At 38.4% G+C, this 27096-nt stretch overlaps 1 protein-coding gene across 8 annotated transcripts in view; it reads right to left on the reverse strand.

The window, feature by feature from the left end:
• Nucleotides 1–27096, reverse strand: part of CACNB2 (calcium voltage-gated channel auxiliary subunit beta 2) — a gene marked incomplete at its 5' end in the record, with an annotated part of 213102 nt that overhangs the window by 74660 nt on the left and 111346 nt on the right. For 5 of the 8 annotated variants that reach the window (XM_081345463.1, XM_081345466.1, XM_081345462.1 and 2 more), the window contains one exon: nt 11166–11285. In XM_081345463.1, coding sequence (XP_081201589.1) covers nt 11166–11285 — 120 coding nt within the window. Of the gene's footprint in view, nt 1–11165; nt 11286–12026; nt 12096–19754; nt 19785–27096 lie in introns of those variants that run through there. The other 3 variants (XM_081345468.1, XM_081345464.1, XM_081345467.1) reach the window with 2 other exon arrangements.

Raw genomic sequence — 27096 nt, forward strand, 5'->3', positions numbered from 1 at the left:
ATTATGGAAAACTCTGCAGTTCTATTTCTGTCATAGGTTGAGAACTACCTTTATCTCAAAATTCTAAAATTAGAATCTAGTATACCAGATCTGATTCAAGTGGTTAGAACATTGTGAGAGAAAATCTGAGAGGAACCTTTGTAATTTAAAACTAAACTATTTTTATTTGCTCTTTGTTGGGAGGCCTTCAGAAAGGTTATATATGCCTATGAATCTTGGAAGGATTTTAAAAAGATCGCCCAACAATTGGACAACAATCATTCTACTGTCCAGAAGATCATCTACAAATGATTTCAAACAACTGCAAACTTGCTTAGAACTTGCTTGTAGAAACAGAGTTTCTACAAACCCCATAATTCCATAACATGGCTTAAAATAGCTCTCATCATTACCTATGACAAAACACACAAGTCTACCATTAAGAGAAGCTGCATAAATTAGATCTATGTGGGAGGAAAAGTTTGGGATTCAAAAAAAATATCAAGGCAAAATTAAAGTTTGTTCATGAACACCAAGGAAAAAAACCTGAATGTCTGGAACAATGTACTCTGGACAGATGAGGCAAAAATAAGAGTTATTTGGCCAAAGTACCAGAAGACGTATTTAGCAAAAACCAAAGATAATATTTCACCAAAAGAGCCCAATATCAAGTGTAAAGCATGATTGTATAAAGATTATGGTTTGTGACTGCTATGCAACATCAGGACTTGGGCAGCTCACAATTACTTAGTCCACAATCAAGTCTTAAGCCTTCAGAGGTCATTGAGGATAACATAAGTTGATCTGTCAGAAGACTGAAATTCAGCTGAAAATGGATTTAGCAACATGACAATGACTCTAAACTTTCCTGTAAAGCCACCAAGTAATTGGGACAGAGGGGGAAATGGAGGTCAGGAATGGCCAAGTCAAAGCCCAGATCTAAAACCCATTGAAATGCTGTGGGGTGATTTGAAACAGGAAGAAATCCCTTAAATATCACCACAGCTGAAACATTCTGTATGGAGGAATGAGGAAAAAAAATCTTTCTAGTTAATGTCAAAGACAATTAGCAAAAATGCCTAGTGAGATTATTTCTGCCAAAAGGAGCAACATCAGGTATTAGACCCAAGGAAATGGTATAACTTCTTTGTTCAATAAAGGATTACAAGGTCAGTTTTTCATATATTTTTGTTCAATTGCATTAACTTTATATACTGTTTGAATAAAAATAAAATATTGGTATGTTCACATCTTTTATGCAGGCTGCACTTATTTTTTCACATGAGTATACCTCCCTTGACGGGTAGAAAGTGAATCCCACTAGCTAAATTATTTAGGGAAGTTTTTTGAGAATAAACAACACAAAAATTCATTACCCAATCATAACAGGGACATTTGGGAAGTGCTGGTTTAGGGATTCTGGATAAGAAGAATGTACACAATGACTTGTATGCAGAAACAAGCAAGACAGAATAAAAAGAATGAAGTCATAAATAAAATAACTTCAAGTACCTAAGTGTTCTAGCCTAAGTATTCTACTATTTATTTTAACTTTCCAAAGTTTTCAGTGTTGTTTTTTTACGGATGGTCTCACATACAAACGTTGTAATATTCCAGGCTTAATGTAGCTAAGGCTATGTTTAGAGTATGACCAGATGTATATTTAGTAAGTCAGAGATACAAGAAACATACTTCTGAATCTGGGGCAAAGACAATTTTAATTACAGCAGTCAAATGGATATTCAGCTGAGTTCAAAAACCATTCCAAATTGAAAATCTCATCACTTGATAATATAAACCAGATTCAGAATATGATGTATTTACATTTCCAAAGAAGCTTATATACTGACCATCTATTCTTGGACTCATTGTAGCCAGCTCTGGTTTAAGAATTCTACAGCTTACTGGCTATTAGTTGAGAAGATAAGAGTTCAATTTCTTCCATAAATAAATGATACCTCTTTCCCCCCCCCTCGCCCGCGGGAGAGCTATCTGAACAACTTCACATTGGGACAGGAAATGAACCTCATATTCAAATGACAAGAGAATGTTTTATGATTATTTATTCATAAAGGTCTAAAGTATTTGCAGCATGCTACCTTCTAACCCTGCATCAATGAAACATTTCAGAAAGACATCATTATGAACAGTACTAAAAGCCACTGAGATGTGAAATTGAGTCAATAATCGCACCATTTGCTTTTCTTTCTTTCTCTTTACGGCAAATGGTATCCATCAAGCAATCCAAGGGAATTTCAAATGGAAAAAACAGAATTCAGATCCAAAGAAGTAACACAATATGTTTCCTTCCCTTTCCCCAACAAAAAAGGGAAAAACAAAACAAAATGAAGTTGTGTGGACAACCTCCTCTGTAACATTTTACTCCAGAGATGGGATATATATATAAGGCCTATAAATATTTAAAATCTAGTGTTGTGGGGTTTTCTTGTTTTATTTTTTTACTTTAGCTTGGTCTAGGATGCTCACAGTTTCTCAACTGAAACTATGATGAAGTCTGTCCATTGTTGTGCAATTAAGGAGAGTCAATAGATCTCAAATTATGATTTATACAATAAAAAAACATTCAGAATTTATTGAACTCCATTACATTTGTAAATAAAGGATTCTCTAAGACAGAATTTTGTTGAAGGTATTACAAAAATAATGCTTCTTTAAAACACATGTTTTTACAATATCCAATACTTAACAAGTTTTGGGAGAAAGTGGTGGGATATATAAGGATTGTGTGACAAAAGCTAAAATGTTCAGAGGGTAATATTCTCTTCAACTATATATCAAGTACAGTCATGGCCGAAATTGTTGGCACCCCAGAAATTTTTCCAGAAAATCAAGTATTTTTCACAGAAAAGTATTGCAGGAACACATGTTTTGCTATACACAGGTTTATTCCCTTTGTGTGTATTGGAACACAACAAAAAAGGGAGGAAAAAAAGCAAATTGGACATAATGTCAAACAAAACTCCAAAAATGGGCTGGACAAAATTATTGGCACCCTTTCAAAATTGTGGGTAAACAAGATCGTGTCAAGCATGTGATGCTCCTTTAAACTCACCTGGGGCAAGTAACAGGTGTGGGCAATATAAAAATCACACCTGAAAGCAGATAAAAAGAAGAGAAGTTCACTTAGTCTTTGCATTGTGTGTCTGCGTGTGCCACACTAAGCATGGACAACAGAAAGAGGAGAAGAGAACTGTCTGAGGACTTGAGAACCAAAATTGTGGACAAATATCAACAATCTCAAGGTTACAAGTCCATTTCCAGAGATCTAGATTTGCCTTTGTCCACAGTGCACAACATTATCAAGAAGTTTGCAACCCATGGCACTGTCGTGAATCTCCCTGGTCGTGGATGGAAGAGAAAAATTGATGAAAGGTTGCAACGCAGGATAGTCCGGATGGTGGATAAGCAGCCCCAAACAAGTTCCAAAGGAATGCAAGCTGTCCTGCAGGCTCAGGGAGCATCAGTGTCAGCGCGAACTATCCGTCGACATTTGAATGACATGAAACGCTATGGCAGGAGACCCAAGAGGACCCCACTGCTGACACAGACATAAAAAGCAAGATTACAGTTTGCCAAAATGTACTTGAGTAAGCCAAAATCCTTCTGGGAAAACGTCTTGTGGACAGATGAGACCAAGATAGAGCTTTTTGGTAAAGCACATCATTCTACTATTTACCGAAAATGAAATGAGGCCTACAAAGAAAAGAACACAGTACCTACAGTGAAATATGGTGGAGGTGCCTTGTATGTGTGCAAGGCATCATGAAATCTGAGGATTACCAAAGGATTTTGGGTCGCACTGTAGAGCCCAGTGTCAGAAAGCTGGGTTTGCGTCCGAGATCTTGGGTCTTCCAGCAGGACAATGACCCCAAACATACATCAAAAAGCACCCAGAAATGGATGGCAAGAAAGCGCTGGAGAGTTCTGAAGTGGCCAGCAATGAGTCCAGATCTGAATCCCATTGAACACCTGTGGAGAGATCTTAAAATTGCTGTTGGGAAAAGGCGCCCTTCCAATAAGAGAGACCTGGAGCAGTTTGCAAAGGAAGAGTGGTCCAAAATTCCGGGTGAGAGGTGTAAGAAGCTTATTGATGGTTATAGGAAGCGACTGATTTCAGTTATTTTTTTCCAAAGGGTGTGCAACCAAATATTAAGTTAAGGGTACCAATAATTTTGTCCGGCCCATTTTTGGAGTTTTGTTTGACATTATGTCCAATTTGCTTTTTTTCCTCCCTTTTTTGTTGTGTTCCAATACACACAAAGGGAATAAACCTGTGTATAGCAAAACATGTGTTCCTGCAATACTTTTCTGTGAGAAATACTTAATTTTCTGGAAAGATTTCTGGGGTGCCAACAATTTCGGCCATGACTGTATATGGAATCTGACATCTTAACAACATTGTATGTATGTATGCATATACATATGTATATATGTATTAAATTTTTATGCCATCCACCTCTACAAGGTGACAAGGTACGGTAATTAAAAGATTAAAATGAATCAACATTAAAATATTATTAAAAACTGTGCTAAAATCTTGTCTTGTTGTTGTTGTTGTTGTTAGTTGCGAAGTCGTGTCCGACCCATCGCGACCCTATGGACAATGTTCCTCCAGGCCTTCCTGTCCTCTACCATCTTCTGGAGTCCATTTAAGCTCACGCCTACTGCTTCAGTGACTCCATCCAGCCACCTCATTCTCTGTCGTCCCCTTCTTCTATTGCCCTCAATCTTTCCCAGCATTAGGCTCTTCTCCAGTGAGTCCTTCCTTCTCATTAGATGGCCAAAGTATTTGAGTTTTAGCTTCAGGATCTGGCCTTCTAAAGAGCAGTCAGGGTTGATCTCCTCTAGGACTGACCGGTTTGATCGCCTTGCAGTCCAAGGGACTCGCAGGAGTCTTCTCCAGCACCATAGTTCAAAGGCTTCAATTCTTTGGCGCTCAGCCTTTCTTATGGTCCAGCTTTCACTGCCATACATTGCAACTGGGAAGACCATAGCCTTGACTATACGCACTTTTGTTGACAGGGTGATGTCTCTGCTTTTTAGTGTGCTGTCTAGATTTGCCATGGCTTTCCTCCCCAGGAGCAAGCGTCTTTTTATTTCTTGGCTACAGTCCCCATCTGCAGTGATCTTGGAGCCCAGGAAAATAAAATCTGTCACTACCTCCATTTCTTCCCCATCTATTTGCCAGGAATTGAGAGGGCCAGATGCCATGATCTTGGTTTTCTTAATGTTTAGTTTCAACCCAAGTTTTGCACTCTCCTTCTTCACTCGCAACAAGAGGCTCTTTAGTTCCTCTTCACTTTCTGCCATTAGAGTGGTATCATCTGCATATCTTAGGTTGTTGATGTTTCTTCCGGCAATCTTAATTCCAACTTTTGATTTATCTAGCCCTGCCTTTCTCAAGATGTGCTCTGCATATAAGTTAAATAGGCAGGGCGACAGTATACAGCCTTGCCGGACTCCTTTCCCAATCTTGAACCAATCAGTGGCTCCGTGTCCAGTTCTCACTGTTGCTTCTTGGCCCGCATATAGGTTTCTCAAGAGACAAATAAGATGGTCTGGTATCCCCATCTCTTTAAGGACTTGCCACAGTTTGTTATGATCCACACAATCAAAGGCTTTAGCATAGTCAATGAAGCAGAAGTAGATGTTTTTCTGGAACTCTCTAGCTTTCTCCATGATCCAGCGTATGTTAGCAATTTGATCTCTAGTTCCTCTGCCTCTTCGAAATCCTGCCTGTACTTCTGGTAGTTCTCGATCCACATACTGCTGGAGTCTAGCTTGTAGAATTTTAAGCATAACTTTACTAGCATGAGAAATGAGTGCAATGGTGCGATAGTTTGAACATTCTTTGGCACTGCCTTTCTTTGGAATTGGAATGTAAACTGATCTTTTCCAATCCTGTGGCCACTGTTGAGTTTTCCAAATTTGCTGGCAAATTGAGTGAAGCACTTTTACTGCATCGTCTTTTAAGATTTTGAATAGCTCAGCTGGAATACTGTCACCTCCACTAGCTTTGTTGTTGCTCAGCTTTTCTAAGGCCCACTTCACTTCACATTCTAGGATGTCTGGCTCGAGCTCAGTGACCACCTCATTGTGATTATCAGGGACATTAAGCTCATTCTTGTATAGTTCTTCTGTGTAATTTTGCCACCTCTTCTTAATCTCTTCTGCCTCTGTTAGGTCCCTGCCATTTTGGTCCTTTATCATGCCCATTTTTGCATGAAACGTTCCCTTCATCTCTCCAATTTTCTTGAAAAGATCTCTGGTCCTCCCTATTCTATTGTTTTTTTCTATTTCTTTGCATTGTTCATTTAAGAAGGCATTCTTATCTCTTCTAGCTATTCTTTGGAATTCTGCATTTAATTGGGCGTATCTTTCTTTTTCTCCCTTGCCTTTCGCTTCCCTCCTTTCCTCAGCTATTTGCAAAGCTTCCTCAGACAGCCATTTTGCTTTCTTGCATTTCTTTTTCTTTGGGATGGTTTTGGTTGCTACCTGTTGTACAATGTTGCGAACCTCTGTCCATAGTTCTTCAGGCACTCTGTCTATCAGATCTAATTCCTTAAATCTATTTGTCACCTCTACTGTATATTCAACAGGGATATGATTTAATTCATACCTGACTGGCCTAGCGCTTTTCCCTACTTTCTTTAATTTAAGCCTAAACTTTGCAACAAGAAGCTCATGGTCTGAGCCACAGTCAGCTCCTGGTCTTGTTTTTACTGACTGTATAGAGCTTCTCCATCTTTGGCTGCAGAGCATATAGTCAATCTGATTTCTGTGTTGACCGTCTGGTGATGTCCATGTGTAAAGCCGTCTCTTGGGTTGTTGGAAAAGAGTGTTTGCTATGACCATCGTATTCTCTTGACAAAATTCTATCAGCCTGTGCCCTGCTTCATTTTGTACTCCAAGGCCAAACTTGCCTGTTATTCCAGTTATCTTTTGGCTTCCTACTTTAGCATTCCAATCTCCCATGATGATAAGGACATCATTTTTGGGTGTTAGTTCTATAAGGTGCTGTAGGGCTTCATAGAACCGGTCAATTTCATCCTCTTCAGCACTGGTGGTTGGGGCATAGACTTGGACTACTGTGATATTGAATGGTTTGCCTTGGATTCGAACTGAGATCATTCTGTCATTTTGAGGGTTGTATCCCAGTATTGCTTTTCCTACTTTTTTATTGACTATGAAGGCTACTCCATTTCTTCTGAGGGATTCTTGCCCGCAGTAGTATACCTGATGGTCGTCTGAATTAAATTCACCCATTCCTGTCCATTTTAGTTCGCTGATACCTAAGATGTCGATGTTTAGTCTTGTCATCTCTTGTTTGACCACGTCCAGCTTTCCTTGATTCATGGATCTTACATTCCAGGTTCCTATGGAGAAAGAATCTTTACAGCATCGGACTTTCCTTTCACCACCAGACATATCCACAGCTGAGCGTCCTTTCGGCTTTGGCCCAGTCGCTTCATTCTTTCTGGCGCTACTAGTACTAGCCCTCTGCTCTTCCCCAGTAGCATATTGGACGCCTTCCGACCTGAGGGGCTCATCTTCCAGCGTCATATCGTTTTGCCTTTTGGTACTGTCCATAGGGTTTTCATGGCAAAGATACTGGAGTGGGTTGCCATTTCCTTCTCCAGTGGATCACGTTTTGTCAGAACTCTCTGCTATGACCTTTCCGTCTTGGGTGGCCCTTCACGGCATAGCTCATAGCTTCATTGAATTACGCAAGCCCCTTCGCCACGACAAGGCAGTAATCCATGAAGGGGAAATCTTGTCTAAAAAGAGTCAAAAGATGGATAGGACAGGGATGAAATCTTGTTACCCTGTCAGTCACCTCCAGCAGTGAGCATTCCCTTAAAGTCCCAGGTCAACCAACAGTATCAGGTTTTGATATCCTTCTGAAAGGCCAAAAGGGAAGGGGAAAGTTCTCATAGCCAATGAAAAAATGTTCCAGAGGGATGGGACCACAGCAGAAAAGGCACTTCTCCTTGGTTAGGCCTGTCACAATAACTTAACAGATGGAATTCATAGCAGGCCTATTCCTTTGGGACAAGTTGGATAGGCTTGTCTCCTCAGGGACAGATGGCTCCTCAGATACTCTAGACCAGGGGTCAGCAACCTGAAACAGCAAAAGAGCCACTCGGAACCAGTTCTGTCACACACACAAAAAAGTGGGAGCTGCAAAATGTGCGCGTGCATGCGTGCACGCACGCACATGCACAGAACAAGGCAAAATGAGCACGGATGAAGGCAGCAGCTCTCCAAACGGGGCGGCGGAGGTTTGGAGAGCTGCGTGGAAGGCAGCAGCTCTCCAAACGGGGCGGCGGAGGTTTGGAGAGCTGCGCGGAAGGCAGCAGCTCTCCAAACCTCCGCTGCCCCATTTGGAGAGCTGCTCCCTTTGTCAAACACGAAGGAAGCAGCTCTCCAAACAGGGCGGTAGAGGTTTGGAGAGCTGCACGGAAGGCAGCAACTCTCCAAACCTCCGCCGCCCCGTTTGGAGAGCTGCTGCCTTTGTCAAACACAGACGAAGGCAAAAGCTCTCCAAACGGGGCGGTGGAGATTTGGAGAGCTGCTACGCCGCCTCGTTTGGAGAGCTGCTGCCTTCGTCAAACGTGGACGAAGGCAGCAGCTCTGCAAACGGGGCGGTGTAGGTTTGGAGAGCTGCGCGCGCAGCTCTCCAAACCACCGCCGCCCGTTTGGAGAGCTGCTGCCTTCGTCCCACTTTTTTTCCAGAACGGCGGAGGACTGGGAGCCGCGGGTTGCCAACCCATGCTCTAGACCATGCCATGTAGGGTTTTAAAAGTATCGACCAACAGCAAATGGCAACCAACGCAGTTCATATATAACAGTGTTACATTTGCAGACCTGGGAGCTCCCAAGACTGTGAGCTGCTGCATTTTGCACCAGTTGCAGCTTCCAAATACTCTTCAAAGGTGGCCCCATGTGGAAAGCATTGCAGTAATCCAGTCAAGAGATGACTAGAGCATGAGTGATCATGCACAGAGCCTCAGGATCCAGATAGGGGGCAACTGGTGTACAATGCGAAGTTGCACAATGGCTCTCCTAGCCACAACTACAACCTACTGTTTGAGTAGGAGTCATGGGTTCAAGAAGACCCCCAAGTTTCACAATGGATTTGTCTGGACTAAGGCAACCCCATGTAGATTTAACGTTCATAAACCATTGGATTTAGAGACCTCTTCATTGCAGTTTTGCCTGCGTTCAGCTGATGCCTGTTGACCATCCCGACTGTTACAGCCCTCAGGCACTGAGAAAGGTCAGTCACAGCACCGGCTGAATCACCAGGGATGGAGATACTGAACTGTATATCATTGGCATATTGATATCTCTCTCATCCCATGGTTTCAGATCATCTCACTCAGTGGATGCATGCAGATGTTAAAAAGAAGTGGTGAAAGTCTGAGCCCTGTGACAAATTCTGAGCCCTACAAAGGATGAGTCTTAAAGAAAGGAACTGAACCAGCACTCTATTGTGCTGCCCAGCACCAGCACCCATAACCACCCCTAAAGGACACTATGATCAATGTATCAAAAGTTGCTGAAGGTCAAGGACAGCCAGGATGAATGCAGTACCCTCATCCTACTCTTGAAAGAGATTACCCACAAGCTTGACAAATGCAGTTTCTATCCTATAATTCAGCCTGAAATGCAAATAAAAGAGGTCCAAATAATCCATTTCATCCAGGACCTTATATCACTCTAGTATTAGTGATATAGTTTGTTTGCATTTTATCTTATAAGTCTCAATTATAAGTATATGATTAGGGAAATCAGTTTTAAAATAAAAACTGAGTTGCTTTTGAAGATAAACAGGAATAAGGAAAAATTCAAGGAATATTCAGAAAAGTATAGCTATTTTTCAGAAATAGTAAGAATGAGATTAGTAATGTAGATGGGAAGTAAAAGGAAGAAAACATAGAGTTAAGAAATTAGGTAATCATAACAGAACGCGGTGGCTCAGTGGGTTAGGATGCTGAGCTTGTCGATCAGATCGGCAGTTTGGCGGGTTGAATCCCGAGTGCCGCGTAACAGAGTGAGCGCCTGTTACTCGTCCCAGCTTCTGCCAACCTAGCAGTTCGAAAGCACGTAAAAATGCAAGTAGAAAAATAGGGACCACTCCGGTGGGAAGGTAACAGCGCTCCGTGCACCTTTGGCGTCTAGTCATGCCGGCCACATGAACACGGAGACGTCCTAGGACAAGCGCTGGCTCTTTGGCTTTGAAACGGAGATGATCACCAGCCCCTAGAGTCGGAAACGACTAGCACGCATGTGCGGGGGAACCTTTACCTTTACCTTTAACAGAATAAATGATGTATTCATTTCTTCTTTTACTAAAAACAAAGTATGCACATGGTAGTGCTGTACAATCCAAAATTCCCAAATATTATAAATATTAATTTTATTTTGGCGCTGTCCAACTCTGAATTGACTCTGGGTGGTGCACAATTAAACAGAATAAAAATATAATGCAATAATTAAAGAAAAGAAATAAAAAAGAAGAACCAGTGCAGATCAATCTATATACATTCAAGCAGGGCCAAACCTCTTATCAAAAGAGAACAGCCAGAATTTTAAGATATTAAGACATTAAGGCAGGGGCCACATGTCATCAGGGGAATCTCATTCTAGAGGACAGGTGCCACAACAGCAAAGGCACCTTGAGTCCCAATCAATGACATTGTTTAACTGTAGGAATCAGAATTTCATTAGCCCTGTTGTACTGAACCATTCATATCTGCCTATGTCTAGAACATGTTGCTATAATGAATAACTTTTTAATAGTTTTTTTTCCTAACATGCAATATTCAAATACTTTGCAAAGTATTGTAAGAGAATTTTGGTTACATTTTGCAAACTACTTATTTTGTAATGTATCCATAGGAAATAAAACAGAGAATAGTTCTCTTTGTGACACTAATTTGCATCATGTGAGAAGCAGTAATCACCCCTCTTCTCTCAAATATATATTGTGATGTAACTGAAAGAACAATTCATTCACAACTACTGTGCAATTTGTATGTGATGGTAACCTTTGTGATTTACCTTTTATACAGATAAGAAAGATGCCATCAAAAATTAAACAGGTAATTATCTTATTAGAACAATCATTCCCCTGACTCACCCCCACCCCCACCTCTTACTTTTGCTTTTTCCAGCTGTGTCTGGGCCTGTCGTTCAGCCTCTCTCCGCACCGCCTCTCTGTCCTCCTCAAGAGACACATCTGAATCAGACGGACGGCTGGTGTAGGAGTCCGCTGAACCCTGAGCAAAAGAGAGTTTGAAAAATACAATTATTATCTTGTTTCAAAAAATGTTTCTAGGAGCTTCTTTTTCAGAACCAACAGAAAATCCTGCTCTTTTTTTTTTACTGCAGTAACTGTAGTTAGCCTCCATAACAAATTAACGCATAGGAACAGTTTTAATTCTGAAGCCATTCTGAAAACCAGTGTTCATTGTCCAGAATTATGCTTACTCTTTTGTCCTTCCTTCTACTCAGCAAATGATTTTTGTTCTGCAAAGATAGGTTATGTGGAATAGTATCAATTGTGCACTGCAGGCTAAAGGATGTCCAGCTGTTTCAAGAATAGGTTTAAAATCAGCAAACTAGAAGCAAAGCAATTTGATTCTGATCCTTGAAAAGGATTGTAACTTCAGCTATGAGCTAGCGATAATATCTTAACTGAAAAATAGCTCTTCAAATGATATCCCTTTTCCTTCAGGAAATAATGACTCAAATCTGTCTCAACCATTCAGCAAAAACAGAAAGGATTTCAAATCAAATTGTGGCTGAGAATATGTCTGCAGTCAAGGTAATAACCAACCACAGGTAATGATGCCAAATATCTACATAAGCAACATATATCTTTGATTTTATCTCCACCTCTTCCTGCTACAGTCAGAGGAATTAAAACCTGCTAATTCAAACAGAATAGATGCAAGCAGTACTTCCCCCAGCCCACCTGCAATGCAAAATATGCCAGCAAATTGAAATGTATAGCTTACACAGATATCTGAATTCTTCAGCCCTCCGCCTTTGGCTCTTTTCAGAAGCCTGATCCAAATGGCCTTCATTAGCCAACCAGCTTAGTTATTGTCTGCAGCTGCAGAACGCAGCACTGTTTCTCATACATGTGAATACTGAACACCGCAGAATCACGGTTCTTTGCACATCCATTCTCTGCTGCAAGACCTTTCTTTTCAGCTTAACAACCTCTCTCTGTCTCTATTCTAATGTAAGTGAATTCTTAATTTGTCATGCCACCAAAATACACAGATGTTTTATTAATTTGAGAGAAAAATCAAAACCAAGTATATACTAAGAGATATGGTATCACACTGATATAATCAGCATACATAAACAGACTGATTTTAAAAAATGCTTTGTCCTTTGGTGCATGCATTTCTGAATTTACTTCATTGTTCCCCCCTCACCTCCTTTACTGTGTAAATGCAATGTTTACAAAACAATCTTTATGAACCCCATGCAAAATGTAACATTTGAAAGTGCAAACTTCATTTTGTCTCTTCAGAGCTTGAGTGTATTGCGGGGGAAGTGTTTAGAAGCTTTTTACAGAACTGGGCATGCTCCATACATACAGCCATTTACGTAGATGCTCACATCACACTGTGTTGCCAGTCTATGTCAGATTACCATTTTACATCCCAAGAGTAAACTGCTGAAAAGCAATACTGTTTTTAGAAAACAGAAATACCTTATACAGTATATTATTCTTTGCTATATATTTGAGAATTTTGTTTGTATTACACACTGTTCTCTATTGAATTTCAAAAACAGAATCATATTGTAAGGATCATCTCAAATTATTCTCACTGTTTTCATTTGATTAACATCTGATACAAATATTAGTAACACTATATATGTTATCAATATTTTATTTTTATCTAAAAAAAGGACAGCACATGCCTCAACATAATGTATTAAGGAATATATACTGAAGGATAACAACTGGTTTCACAGGTTTATTGGACACTAGAATGCTGAACATGAATGACATGGTAGGTCTCCTATTACTGCTTTCATATTTATTATCCATTACTACTACTATTAGTAGGAACATTAGTATAACTCAGAGCAAGGAGTCTACTATTCTGAAACAGTCATAGATTTTAGAGTTGAGAAAGAGATAAAGAATGCTTTCTACACCAGTTGTGTATTTAGAAAACTAAGACAGTGCCTGTCTCATTTCATATAGATTCATGATAATTTGTATTCCATTCCAGGTATCTATGTGCCTTGAATAATACTAGATTAGCTAATAAGATAAACCAAAAATTCCAAAACCAAAGTAAATATGAAATAAACAAACATCTTTAAGGTGTCAAGATCAGTGTACATAAAATTCGGTTTGTCCATGTTGACTAAATACACAACAGCACTCTACACAGCCCCCCAAAATAATTATTAATAGCTATAGCAAAAGTTCAAAATTCTAGTTCTTCTTAAATGGTGCATATACTTAAATTATAGTTTGTCTATATCTTGTCTATAATCTATTTTACAATGTCCGGAAAGCATCTAAGGTTTCAAAATAATAGATCATGCACAGTTTCTCTTTACTATTTTCTATAATTACAAGTACTTCTCCGATGAGTTCCATTGCAATACAAGCTAGTTTACTGAACAGTACCTTCATAGAACTTCTAATTAGGGACTTGAGCATTTCAATGATACAATGAGCTGTACTGATGGGAATGTGCATGTCAAAAAAGAACAATTATGACAGACAGGTCAGAATAAATATCATCCACTAAAGAAAGAAATGTACTTACTCCAATATTCACTACTAGGGAAAAGCAGAGAGCAAGTGACAACAGCACTACTGTTTATGATGCATCTAGAAAAAAGTTAGGAACTCAACATTATTAGAAAAATGGTATGCTTTAATATAAAGAACTCACAGCACTCTTATTGGTCACCTGATCACAACTGAGCACTCAGGTGTCACCAGTGATGGGATTCAAATATGTGAGCAACGGGTTCTCTGTGTGGATGCTGCTTCCAGAAGTCCATTCTGGGCCTGGGCAACACAAAATTACTTACTGGTTCTGCTGAAGTGTTGCGAACTGGATGAATCCCACCATTGCAGGACACGTGACTGACATTTACAACATTCTCTGCTGGATTCCCATAAGCAAGGTTAATGAGAACTTGCATGGAAGATTGCAAGTTGCTCTGGTCTGTCACCCTGACTTTTTATCCTGTCCATGGCAATCCCCATTCACTCATGCCGGCACTGGCCCTTCCCTGACTCACAGCCTGCATTATTCCTCCCAGGGCCTCCTGCAGTATCTCTACTGTCCCATAGCACATTGGCTTCTTACCGGGACACACACATACTTGGGCCATGAAGATTTAGAAATGACTAAATGGCTGAATAACAAAAGGTCTGTCTCCCCATTCTTAATACAATACTGTATATACTCTCTATACAGTACTGGCATGTCACTGTAATAAAATAATTTAATGAATTAATTCTAGTGTTCTTCAGATCCTGTTAAATCAAATATTTACAGTAACTGTCACAATTTATACTGTATCAATAACATAATTACACAAATGATGTAAACTGTTGCAAATTGTGTAAATTCAGATTTAACAAATATACCACCAAATTATTTACTACATGAAGATTTTATTGTAATTCAATTTGTGAAAATTGTGGGAAGTCTGGCAAACAAGGACTTATTTCATAAATAGCAATTCAACCCATCTCTCTTGATTAATACATTATAATCAAAGCTGGGAAATTCCTATTACTGTTTTCAGTATTTACCCTAGACAAGTATTAAATATACTTATAGAAATCTGTGTTGTTCTTTCCTGATCATGCTATCTACATGGAATTTGAGAGGACTCAAGCCAATATTTATTAATTTTTATTTGATAATACATAGAATACACCTGTTCTAAAATGGCTATCCTGGGATATGTGAATGTACATTAATTTTGCTTCACTGTAGTAGGAAGTACAAGCTTACAATGTCAGCATAGTGTACATTTTATCTTGGCTGTACTTACTACATCTGGCTACAGTATTTCTTTATATTATTTTTCATTTCTCTTTTTAACGTGCTAGATGTTGTTTTCACGTGCCTGACATGATGCCCTCCTGATATTTAATAATGTACCATAGCATCCATCTTAGCATGAAGAAATTCTGATAAACACATCCTCACCTCCTGCAAGAATTAATTTTGGCTGAAGTAACATATTTTGGTGGAGCAGGTTTAGATTTGTTCTTATAAGATCTTTGGCCTGGAGTTCTAATTATCAATCTTACATCCGATTCTTTTTATGTCAGGGCACACTGCATATTTGTAGAGTTTTGTTCTACTTTAAGTGATAAAGAATCTGTTTGATCTTCAAGACAATTCCTCATAATCTTAGCTGATTATACCCTGTCCTCTATTCTGTTTTTAACTCACATTTTTTATCTACTTAGCTTGAGTCCTGTGTTTCACATACTCAGAAATTCTATCCCATGATAAATTTACCCACTGTATGTAATAACTAGTTCCACATACAATGCTGATTTTATTCCTAATCCTTTAAAAGTTTTTTCCTGTATTTAGTGGAAATTAAATTGTTTTGTGAACTGTTAGTTCTAAAATTAATGCTTGTGGTGGTCAAAAAGACTATCTAGAAATGTTTTCTATCTTAAGATAATACAACAATTTACTTTGCCATGTCATCAGGACAGAATACAAAAGAACATTACTATGGTGGTTATATAATTAAAAACAGTTTACAAATTGTGGTTAATTTCTTTATCAAATCCATTTTCTCCCTAAGCAATACAAATAATTATTAAACTTCAACTGTTTGACATAACTTGCCTACCTTCAGAATATTATTAATTTGCCTATGACTGCACATTACAATTAAAACATTTTCCTCATTTCAATCATAAACCAAACTGACTCTAGAGTGAAGGCTTACAATAAAAACGTAAACTAATTGTTTAAAATAAAATTTATCATTATTCTTTAAACCCTGGAATTAAGAAATAACACAATACCAATTAAAAAGTAAATTATAAGTAAAGAATATAAACAATTCACTATGACAAGTGAAATCTCTCAGGCTTTTATCCATTTCACAATAGAAGACTTTATAATTGCAGATTTCAATATATCCGATAATTGATAATGATTAATATGTTGTTATCTTGGCTACCTCAGATTTTTTTTCCTTGGAACAGTTGATTAAAACACTTCTACTGTTGAAGACTTCTTTAAGTGAGTCTAATCTGTCATAATTTCTAATAACAGTTTCCATGCAAACATTACTCATTTTTGAACAAAAATTTGGAACTCTTGTGGAAAATCATCTATGCTCCAATGATAATATGTACATATGTACATCCAATCCTACATTTAGTTATACTTGAATATGCAAGAAATTAACATGAAGCATTCCATAAATTCCCAGTGACTAAGTAGCATCAATTAAGCTATATTCATGTTCCAGTGCAAACTATTTTTATACCTGCTGAATAGTATTTTATACTTACATTCACAAGCAACATATTTTACATTAATTTAACCAAATTAGAAAAAAAGAATAAAGTAATCAATATAAAAAGATAAAGATGCATGTTTTCACATTTTTAGTACATATGCTGTAATAACTTACATAATACAAAGACAAATAGTTCCAAAGGCTTAAGGACCCTGAAAGAAATCTCCTACATCCATTCAACATTTGAAAGGTTAGTATTGCAATGAAAAGTTGAACAATTCACAGAAGCATTCTGCAAGTAAATCAATTTGTCTTTCTGGATAGTGAGGCCGTCTGGACAACTGTCCCTGTTTTAATCATCTCAGGTGTCGTCTACTGCAACTCTTTCTATACAGAGGTGCCTTGAAGGCTGGGCTGTTATGGGCATGGTATGGTATGTTATATTCTGCTCTGTGAACTGCACTGGTTAGCAGCAAATGGAATTTAGGGTTGCAGGATCCAATCTGGGTCAGTCAATAGGACCAGAGATTTTGTCTTCCAAACTTTCAGACTCATATTGGAGCCCATCTTTTTTATAGCAGAGTGTGTGCTTTGGGCTGTTCTGTGTGTGGTAACCTCTAGTCCCAATGACTGATCCAGATTGGATCCTGCAACATTATCTAGGGACATGTATATTTGCTTTCATTCAGAATTTAAGGAGCTCATTATCATCTATGAAGGTTATGACAGTGGTGGCAAACCTATGGCACGCGTGCCAGAGGTGGCATGCAGAGCCCTCTCTGTGGGCACGCACACTGTTTCCCCAGCCCCGCCTCCCTGGTGGCCACCTCACCAGCAGCCCTCCCGGAGGAGAGTTGCCCCCAGGCGTGGCCCATGCAGAGCAGCGCAGCCAAGGACATGGCAGCCAGGCATTGGGGAAAAGACACCGCCTTCGCGCCCCATCACGTGCAGATGATGCTGCGGGTTTACAAGTGGAGGGCATGGCCGGCATGGTGCTGCAGGGCCGCCTGGGCGATCTGCTGCGGTGGGCCGTGGAGGCAGTGGGTGGCCCTGCAGGAGGGCGGGGCGGAGCATGGGAAGGTGGAGCGGGGGCAGGGGGGGCAGGTTTTGGGCACTCAGTGTCTAAAAGGTTCGCCATCACTGGTTTATGATATGTCCTGGCTTTTCAAGAGATTACTGGATATATTATGATTGTTCATCCTTTTTGACAGTTTTAGGTTCCACTGAAAAAATATTATCACTTAACAAAAGCTTACACCCCTAGAGATGCATATGTCATCTATTCTGCTGTCATGTAAACAAGGTCTTAAAACCTGGGTGTTCCTCATGCTTGGATTATATCAGTGGTGGGTCTTATATAAAAATGTAGCATACTAAGAGGGTGCTGTTTTTTCCTTTTTAAGAATGGTTCATTATGTTAATTTTGTTTTACTGTTGCTGTTAATTTTGTACCGAATATTCTTAATATAGTATACTGCTGAGAGTCGTTATGGATTTAGACAGCTTTACAAATTTAAATTAAATTATTCTCAAAACCTGGGACAATTGCCAACACACAGTTGAAAGAAAGATAAAAAAATATAAAACAAAATTTTATAATCTTGTGTGTGCTCACATAAGCACTCCTGATGTGTTTTTGCTTGGAATTAGGAATATAACAATACAGGACATGCGCAGTCTAATGAAAATTATGATTCTTAATAAGGGACAGGGCAGAGGAATTAATTCAACTCTGTCTCCAGGATAAAACCATGAAAAGTGTATACAATTGCCCTATTTCCCAGACCCTCATTTAATTCATGCAATGTCATAAGGAGAAATATTATGCTTAAAACTAAAAGTCTGGAATGGTGAGATTTCTCTACAATCAATAAAATAAAATAAAAATAAACTTTTCTACCAGTCTTTGATTGTTACATATTAATATTAATCATATAAATTTGAAATATCTCTTAAAGTCATAGTTATCAAAGTTATAGAAATGATGTATTATAAAATAATCTTTTAAACATAAAATATATAAGGAGGTATCTGAGGATATGTATTATAAATAACTTGAATATTTTATGCGGATTTCCCACAAGCCAAAACAGCTAAAATTATACCAAAAGAAACACAATGAGAAGGTGACTTCCTTTCTACATGTAATGATAAAATTACTGTTACTGTTTCATTGTTTTGCAAATACTAGGTTTGTATGACAAAAAGAGAAGTTGCTATTTAGTTTGGTGAGTACTATAATTTAAATTTTTACCATTGTGTTTCTAAATTACATTACTGAAATTTAGAATTAATGTTTTAGTGTAGTTGTAATTAACATTTAAACTTAAAGAAACCTCCTAATTTCTTTGTCACATTTCCAGCTGTACTTTGACATATAGTGATTCAAATAATTGCTTGTGTGGGATAACTCTACGAAAATATTTCTTTCTCAGTGGAGACACATTTCAAAAGACACTCATCACCATTAACTCAACCCCAGTCAAAAAAAAACTTACAAGCTTAAGAGAGAAAAAATGCTCAGGAGAAAAGTTACAAGAAAAACAAACTATTATTACAGAGAATTCTGTTAAGTCTACCACAAATTGTGCAAAGACAACAATTTCCTAGTAAGTAGAAAATACGGAGGAATTCAGAATATATCACTGATATACGATCCTCTTCATATCTATCATATTTAGGCTTAGGAAAAAAACCTAGAAGCAATTTATGTATGTAACAATGTTCTGAATGGTAACCAAATTGAAGACACCAATTGTTTAATTTTTCCGCAATCTATCGTTAAAGATTTCAAGCACCAGTTTGAAATTCAGCATAATGAATATCTGGGATATTATGGAACAAATCTTCAGATCAGCTTCTTCAATATAGAAACAAAGACAGAAACTTGCAGAATACCATATATGAAAAAAATAGCTCTATAAATATGAGTTCTGGTACTGTATTAAAATGCTGACCTACATTCTCTTTTTAAATATACATAGGAAAATAGTTATAACATTTTGTAGTTTATTCCCTCCCATTTCTCCAACTGCTAAAACTCTAAACATATTTGTATATACAATAGAAATAATTAAGACCAAATAGACATTTATACTTCAACATTTAATATTACACATTTTCAAGAAATATTTTTAAACTGTTTCTTTTCCTGTTAAAAAATGTAAAATTGCTCCTACAACTCAAACATTTTCCCAAATTTTACAACTTTATCAAATGCCACCTTTGCACATACATTCACAGCTTACCCTTTCATAATCTTCGTCATAAAGGTACATTACTTTTGCCTTACACAGTTTCACATCACTTAATGGATTCCTTTCTGTTGCATTTCTTTACTCTTCTCTTAGTGATTTACCATATAATTTTCAAAAACTGGGATAAAACAACTCTAACTCTTCCCACACTCAAAAAGTTTTTTAAAATATTGTTCCACTCTATAAAAACAAAAGGTCTTGCTGTAAAGCAGCTAAGGGACTGCGGATTTGGCAAGCTGCACCAGTAAAAGCCATGAACAAAGGAAAAGCAGCCACAAAGATATGTTATCTTAATCTAGTACTATAAGTAGAACCATACAGTTTACGCACACAGATAGGATATTCAAGTCTCTTGTTAATTTAATGCTTCTGTGCTGATTGGCTGGCAGAATGGATGGATGTAGATATAAAAGAACATGCATGTTCTTTCAACAAAACATTATTTCAAAAAACTGTGGCAATAGAATTTTTCTTTCCATACTGAGACTATACATAAATAAACAAATACCCATATGACCAAACAGAAGGTTATAGCATTTGGAATAAGGGTCAAAAGCAAATGCTTCAAAGCTGACTGACTGCCCATTAAATTTTATCCCAGAAAAAAGATATCAGAGATTTTGAGAATTCTTATTTATAACAGAACATTACTATACATACACTACATATATATTTTAAAACTTATACCAGAATTACTTTTAATATGTCAAAGGTAAAGGAATGACTCTACTGATCATTAAGGATAATCAAATAGCTGCATCAATAGGAGGGTGAGTTGAATGAAATCTGAAAATTTTATAGATAATGCTGAACAGAAATATAGAAATCTTGACCTATATCTGGAATAGTGTCTGATACTTAACCAAACAAAACGAGTGGCTGTTAATTCAAAAGCTAATCAATTTTCAGATAATTTCAAATTTAGGTTCCAAAGGGGTGCTATTACATCAAATGGGATGGTACTCCCTTGGAAGGAATTGTATAATATAGGGCACAGGTCGGCAACCTGCGGCTCCGGAGCCGCATGCGGCTCTTTGAGCCGTCTCTTGCGGCTCCCAGCCGCCCGGTGCGCGCGCACCTCTTCCAACGGGCAGTGGTGCGCGCGCACCTCTCCAAATGGAGAGTGGCACCGCCCGTTTGGAGAGGTGCACGCGCACCTCCCCGAATGGGCGGAGGTGCGCGCGCACCTCCCCAAACCTTTGGAGAGGTGCGCGCGTACCTCCGCGCGAATGGGCAGCGGTGCCGCTCTTTCAGGAAGCTGCCGCGGCCCGTCTGTGAAGCTGCCGAAAGCGGCAGCTTAGCAGACGGGCCGCGGCAGCTTCCTCAAAGAGCGGCGCCCCTGCCCATTCCGAGAGGTGCGCGCGCACCTCTCCGAACGACCGGAGTTGCGCGCGCACCTCCCCAAACCTTTGGGGAGGTGCGCGCGTACCTCCGCGCGAAGGGGCAGCGGTGCCGCTCTTTCAGGAAGCTGCCGCGGCCCGTCTCTGAAGCTGCCGAAAGCGGCAGCTTAGCAGACGGGCCGTGGCAGCTTCCTCAAAGAGCGGCACCGCTGCCCATTCGCGCGGAGGTACGCGCGCACCTCCGGTCGTTCGGAGAGGTGCGCGCGCACCTCTCGGAATGGGCAGGGGCGCCGCTCTTTGAGGAAGCTGCCACGGCCCGTCTGCAAAGCTGTCGAAAGCGGCAGCTTTGCAGACGGGCCGTCGCCGTCGGGCAACCGGGAACCGGTTCCATCTCATTTTTTAAAAAATGGCAGCCGCGTGCGTCCGCGCATGCGCAAAAAACCTTTTTGCGCATGCGCGTGCATGGACACACGCACGCGGCTCCCTCTTTTTTTAATTTGTGATGGAACCGGTTCCCAGTGGCTCTTTTTCTTTTTTAGGTTGCCGACCCCTGATATAGGGACTCCTTGAACTAGTTATGCAGAGTTTCATTTATGTACATTCTGTAAAATGTATTTACAGGCAACAACCATTCACACTCTCATAAGCTATCAACATGACCTATGGTAATGTAGTCTACTTAGGACTGCCCTTCAAGAACCCCCAACATTTCATCCAGTGCAGGTAAAGACGCTGAGCTTGTCAGCTGGAAAGCTCACAAACCGGGTTTGAGACCCAAGTGATGGGTGAGTTCCCGTTACTTGCCCCACCTCCTACTCACCCAGTAGTTCAAAAGTATGCAAATTTGAGTAGATAAATAGGAACCACTTTGGTGTGAAAGTAGCAGCATTCTGTGCACTTCATATGTAGCCATGCTGACCACATGGCCATGGAAGTATTTTCAGACAATGCTGGCTCCCTTGGCTAAGAAGTGGAGATGATCACTGTCCCCTAGAATCAAACATGACTAGACAGGGGAAACCTTTACCAATGAAGAAGAATATTTGTAGTTCAGGAATGACATGAGAGGTCCTTGGTGTTTTCTGAGCTTGCTTGTTTACTTGCAGATGTTCCATTACCCAAACTAGGTAACAGTGATATTACCTAGTTTAGGAAATGAAACATCTGCAAGAAAACAAGCAAGCTCAGAGAACACCAAGGACCCCTCATGTCAACCCTGAGCTACAATATTCCCCTTTATTAGTACCACATATGGGCATCAAACACTTCAGACAGCATACAAATGAGAAAAAGTTTTTACCAAAGAATAACTTTTCTTCCTCCATGAATGCCTATGACAGCATGCCCACTCTACCAGTTTCAGGTACAACCCTCCAATCAACTGCACAGCTGGATGGATAATAGCCCAAGAAAGTGGGTGAAAAATAATACGGCTTGTGATCAGATACACACCTCAGATTAAACAAATATCTGCACACCATAGCAAACTTCAAAGAACAGTTGGACAGACCATCACACCAGAGCACAAGGAGAGACTGGCCACTACCATCATGAATACATCCCACAGACATGCTGGGAAAAGAAAAACCAAATTGCAAAGCAGACTCCTTAAACTCAATTCCAGAACCAAAGAAACACAAGAGCCAGAATGCGTAGTCAACATGTCCAACCACCAACTACCCATTGCAGAACACAGGATCCTACAAAAAAGATTAGGACCGATGATGCTACCTAGTTTGGGTAATGAAACATCTGCAAAAAAACAAGCTCATAAACCTTTATCTTTATGTTCTAACAGAACTTCCCAAACTGTCATACAAAATGTGGTAAGAAAGAACAAAATTCATGATATGCACATGTGGGAATCACATTCCACCTGAAATTTACCTCAGCCTCTACTATGACCAAAATTTAACACACAACAACTTCCCCAATGCCTTGAACTAGAATAGATAATGAATCTCTTGCAATCTTTTGTCTATTAGATTGTGTTTGTTTTTCCAGATTTTTATTTTTGGGTTATACATATTTACTTGTTTTATTTTGTAAGCCACTCAGAATTGGGACAGACTGGGTCAGGTTATAAATTCCAAAAATAAATTCCAATTTCTCCCTCCTATTTCTTTCTGCAATAACCAAGTTTTGTTGTTGAGTCACTATTTAAAAAATAAATTCTTTTAAAATTCATTTGAAATCCCATAAAACAATAAAAAGTAAAACATCAAAATTATGTGTGTCACAACAAGATCCTGAATAATTTCAATTATGATTCAAATAAATGAGCTATGAATGTTTTGCATGTTGCTAAAACTCAACTGGATAAATTGGAATCCTTTTCCTAATTTGAATTTTACAACTCATGGAGGACTGTTCTTTCCTTTTCATAAAAAATAGGCTATAGTAAAGTAATATGTCATATCCACTGCTTGCAATTATTATAGCCAATTCCTGACCTCCCCAGGAAGGATTTAAAAATGTGTCCTTAAGAATCAGTCAGTAACCTAAATACTGAATGGTAATCATTTGGTCTTGCATGTAAGAGTCTCTTGATATTCCCTAAAGCAGTCATTCCATGAAAAAAATGGCTTGGAATAAACACACATATGCCCTTTAAACATACTACTTATATATGAATGATCCATTCATACCTATTTAGATTTTAAATAACAATATATACAAAAACTTTTGAAAAGCAAAAGAAAATTACATCAGACATCTTTGTTAATTAACATCACTAAATGCTCTCTCATTTTCTCTCTATTAAAACAAACCTTTTCACTTTTACTTATTTTACTTTAACTTTATTTTTACTTTACTTACTACTGCACTGCATGCAGCAATTAAAACATCACATGTATTCAGAAAAAGTGATGGATAGCATTGAGATGTTATGCAAGTATTTATATTTTGCTCTTTTGAATAGATGAAAAAATGTTCAGTTTGGTTTGGTATATATTTAAATATTGTTACTTCTGCTTTCATTGGAATCAACACAATGTGTTAAATGTAGTGTTACTTTACTTGAGGGAAGTGAACATCGTTAAGCTTTCCTGTTATAGATCTTGCTGTACTTTATCCACTGCACTTTAAATGGCATTTTGCTGGTCACTAGGAAGTTCAACTCCAGAAATAGATATTTTCCATCTTATCAGTGACAGAATGACAGAGTAAGTTCCTACCCTGTCAATCCTTCTGTGGACACCTTCTCCTTTGTATGCAGCACTAACTGTATTTTAAGCATAGCTATGTTACTTACGATGCCTCCACTAAAAACTAAAATGCACGTCCACAAGAATGAAATAAAAACCCGCTGAAAGTATTATGTGCATAAATTCATCCCTCTCAGCATCAACACCTACTGAGTATGACATATTGGCATAATTTTTACAAGCATAGTTTTCTTGAGAGAACACAGGATGTGACAGCTGCTACTGAAAATCTTCTTCCTAGTGTTTTATTTCCTCTTTTCATTACTTCATGCATTTTAATCACTTACGGCAATTCTAAGAGCAAAGCCATTTATATTTAATAATAATGATTTTTATTGTACTATTTATTTAATATATTATTCATAATTTTCTTTGCAAATGTCAATTAATAAACCATTGAGATATGTACTATAATGTTGTTTTTATTTTTCTCATCATAATGTTCATCATATACCTATATTTCTTACAGTTTCTTGAATCTGGGTATAATAATAATCTCCCATTGATTTCAATAGATTTACCTCTAAATATGTGAAAATCTGGATCCAACCTTACATTTATTAGAAAAAATGCTAAGAGAGTTAGTTGGTGCACAGTGTCCAGTGGCTAAAGCACCAGGTTGGAAACCAGAAGACTTCTAGTCCTTTCTTAGGCATGAAGCCAGCTGGGTGTCCTTGGGCCAGTTATTCTCTGCTTAAGAAATAAGGCAATGGCGAGCAACTTCTGCGAATGTTGTCAAGAAAATTGCATGACTTTTCCAGGCAATTGCCAACAGTGACTCAATGGCACAAAAAAGTATTCATTTTTAATATTTGTAGATGGTCCAGAAAGATGTAACAGTTCTGAACAAGAGCGTGAAGTCTTATCGGACTTGAAGGGCCACATTCCCTCCTGCCATCACCCAGAAGAGATCGTCACAAAGCTGACCATACCCTGATGTGAAAGCCAGTCAAAAGAATCCAAATAATTTGATTAATTCATATCTTGAAGCTCCTTAGTAAACCAAGGGATACCATAGAGTAGCAGATTATAGTCACAAGTTTTTTGGATGACTCTCCCTATTTCCTATATTTCTTATATACCTACAGTCAGCTTCTTAAAGCCCTTTCTTATAACTAAAATTTGAAATGGAAATAAGCATAGATAGAAATATAGTTTATGCTAAGCAGAACAGAGGACAAAACGTGACCGAGTGTACTATATAGTCCTTAATTAATAAGCACTAAAATAACAAACCATCCGGGTTTTTGAGCATGCAAAATCTAGTCCATTTTCAAGTAGCAGATTTGATAAAATATATGCAGTCAGAAAGATAGTGCTTTTTTATTTATGAATGAATATACACTAATCACACAAAGACACATACATACATTTTAAGACAGAGACAAGAGATGTATAAGATACACAACTTTTATATATGTGTTGACATAACAAAACTGTATTTATAAGAATAACTGAATTATTCTTCTCATTGCTTCTTTCTATCTACAGTATACTGAACATAATATGAATATCAATATCCACAGGCAAAGTTCAGGCATAAATATCATGCAATGAACTTAATAGCTTCTATAGAGAAAAATGTGCACTCACATATGCATCATATGCAATCATTTTAAAACATAGGCACTGGAATGCTTTACAGAACAATCATATTACTGAGGCAAAGAGGCTTTTTATATGATGTGGACAAGAAAGGTAATGTATCTTGTCACACAGAACTAATGATCATCACTTACTGCCAAAACTGTTAAAACCTTGTATTTACTTTATCGTTACAACCTCATCTACCCCAAAACAATGTTTTTCCTAAATGACTTTACAACAGTACACAGAAAATTTTTGATTCATGGAAAAGGATGAAGTAGAAAAAATATACCATTTCCCTCTTTAGACTGGGAGACTATCCAGTTTTTGTAGCTTCCTCACATATTTCATAAAAAAGCTTCCCCCCCCCCCCCCGACTGTATACGCAATACTTTAAGTACACTGCATCCTGAAAAGAGTAAAGGACATGCATGTATATAAATCTAAGAATTTCTTCACTTTAGTGCTGGTTACTTAAGGAACATAAATTGACTTCCAGTTCAGCCACATTTTCTCCCCTCTTTTGCCGTCTACACTTTATTTATACTAATGCTGATATCTAATTTTAGAGCTCTGATTAAGAGGTGTATAGAAAGAGTAGAGAGAGCAAGAAGAAGAGTGGTTAAATCTGAAGTTTCTTCATATACTTAAATGGGAATTTGTACTTTTTCTTCTGGCATATATTATGTTCTGCTTAGCGCCTCAGTTCGTTTTCTGCTATAACTCTCATTTTAACAAATAAACATTTATTTACAGATGCACAGATTGTGATATTTTTTCTCTTGGAACATCTCTCAATTGCTTTGATTGCATAGATTTTTTCCAGCCATGTCTATTCTATTTATTTAGATGTATTAAATTTATATGCTGCCCATCTTCCCAACAGAGACTCTGGATTGCTTATAGAACAATATTGCACTGAGCTGGCTACATTACTGCACTTGTAATTTTTTTTTTATTTTAATTCCATTTATATCCCGCCCTTCTCCGAAGACTCAGGGCGGCTTACAAGCTTAGCAGTAGCCTTCATTCTATGCATATGCCTGCTTATTAGGGCTTTCACACACACCCCAAGCGGCATTATTACAAAGTCAGCTTAATTGCCCCCAAGAGGCTAGGAAAAAGCTGGGATGCTATCAATAATTTTACATTAGTCTCTCTGTCTCTCTCTCTGTGTATGTGTGTATATTGTATAGC

The sequence above is a fragment of the Vipera berus genome (genome assembly GCF_964194415.1).
Source record: "Vipera berus genome assembly, chromosome: Z".
Taxonomy (NCBI): Eukaryota; Metazoa; Chordata; class Lepidosauria; order Squamata; family Viperidae; genus Vipera; species Vipera berus.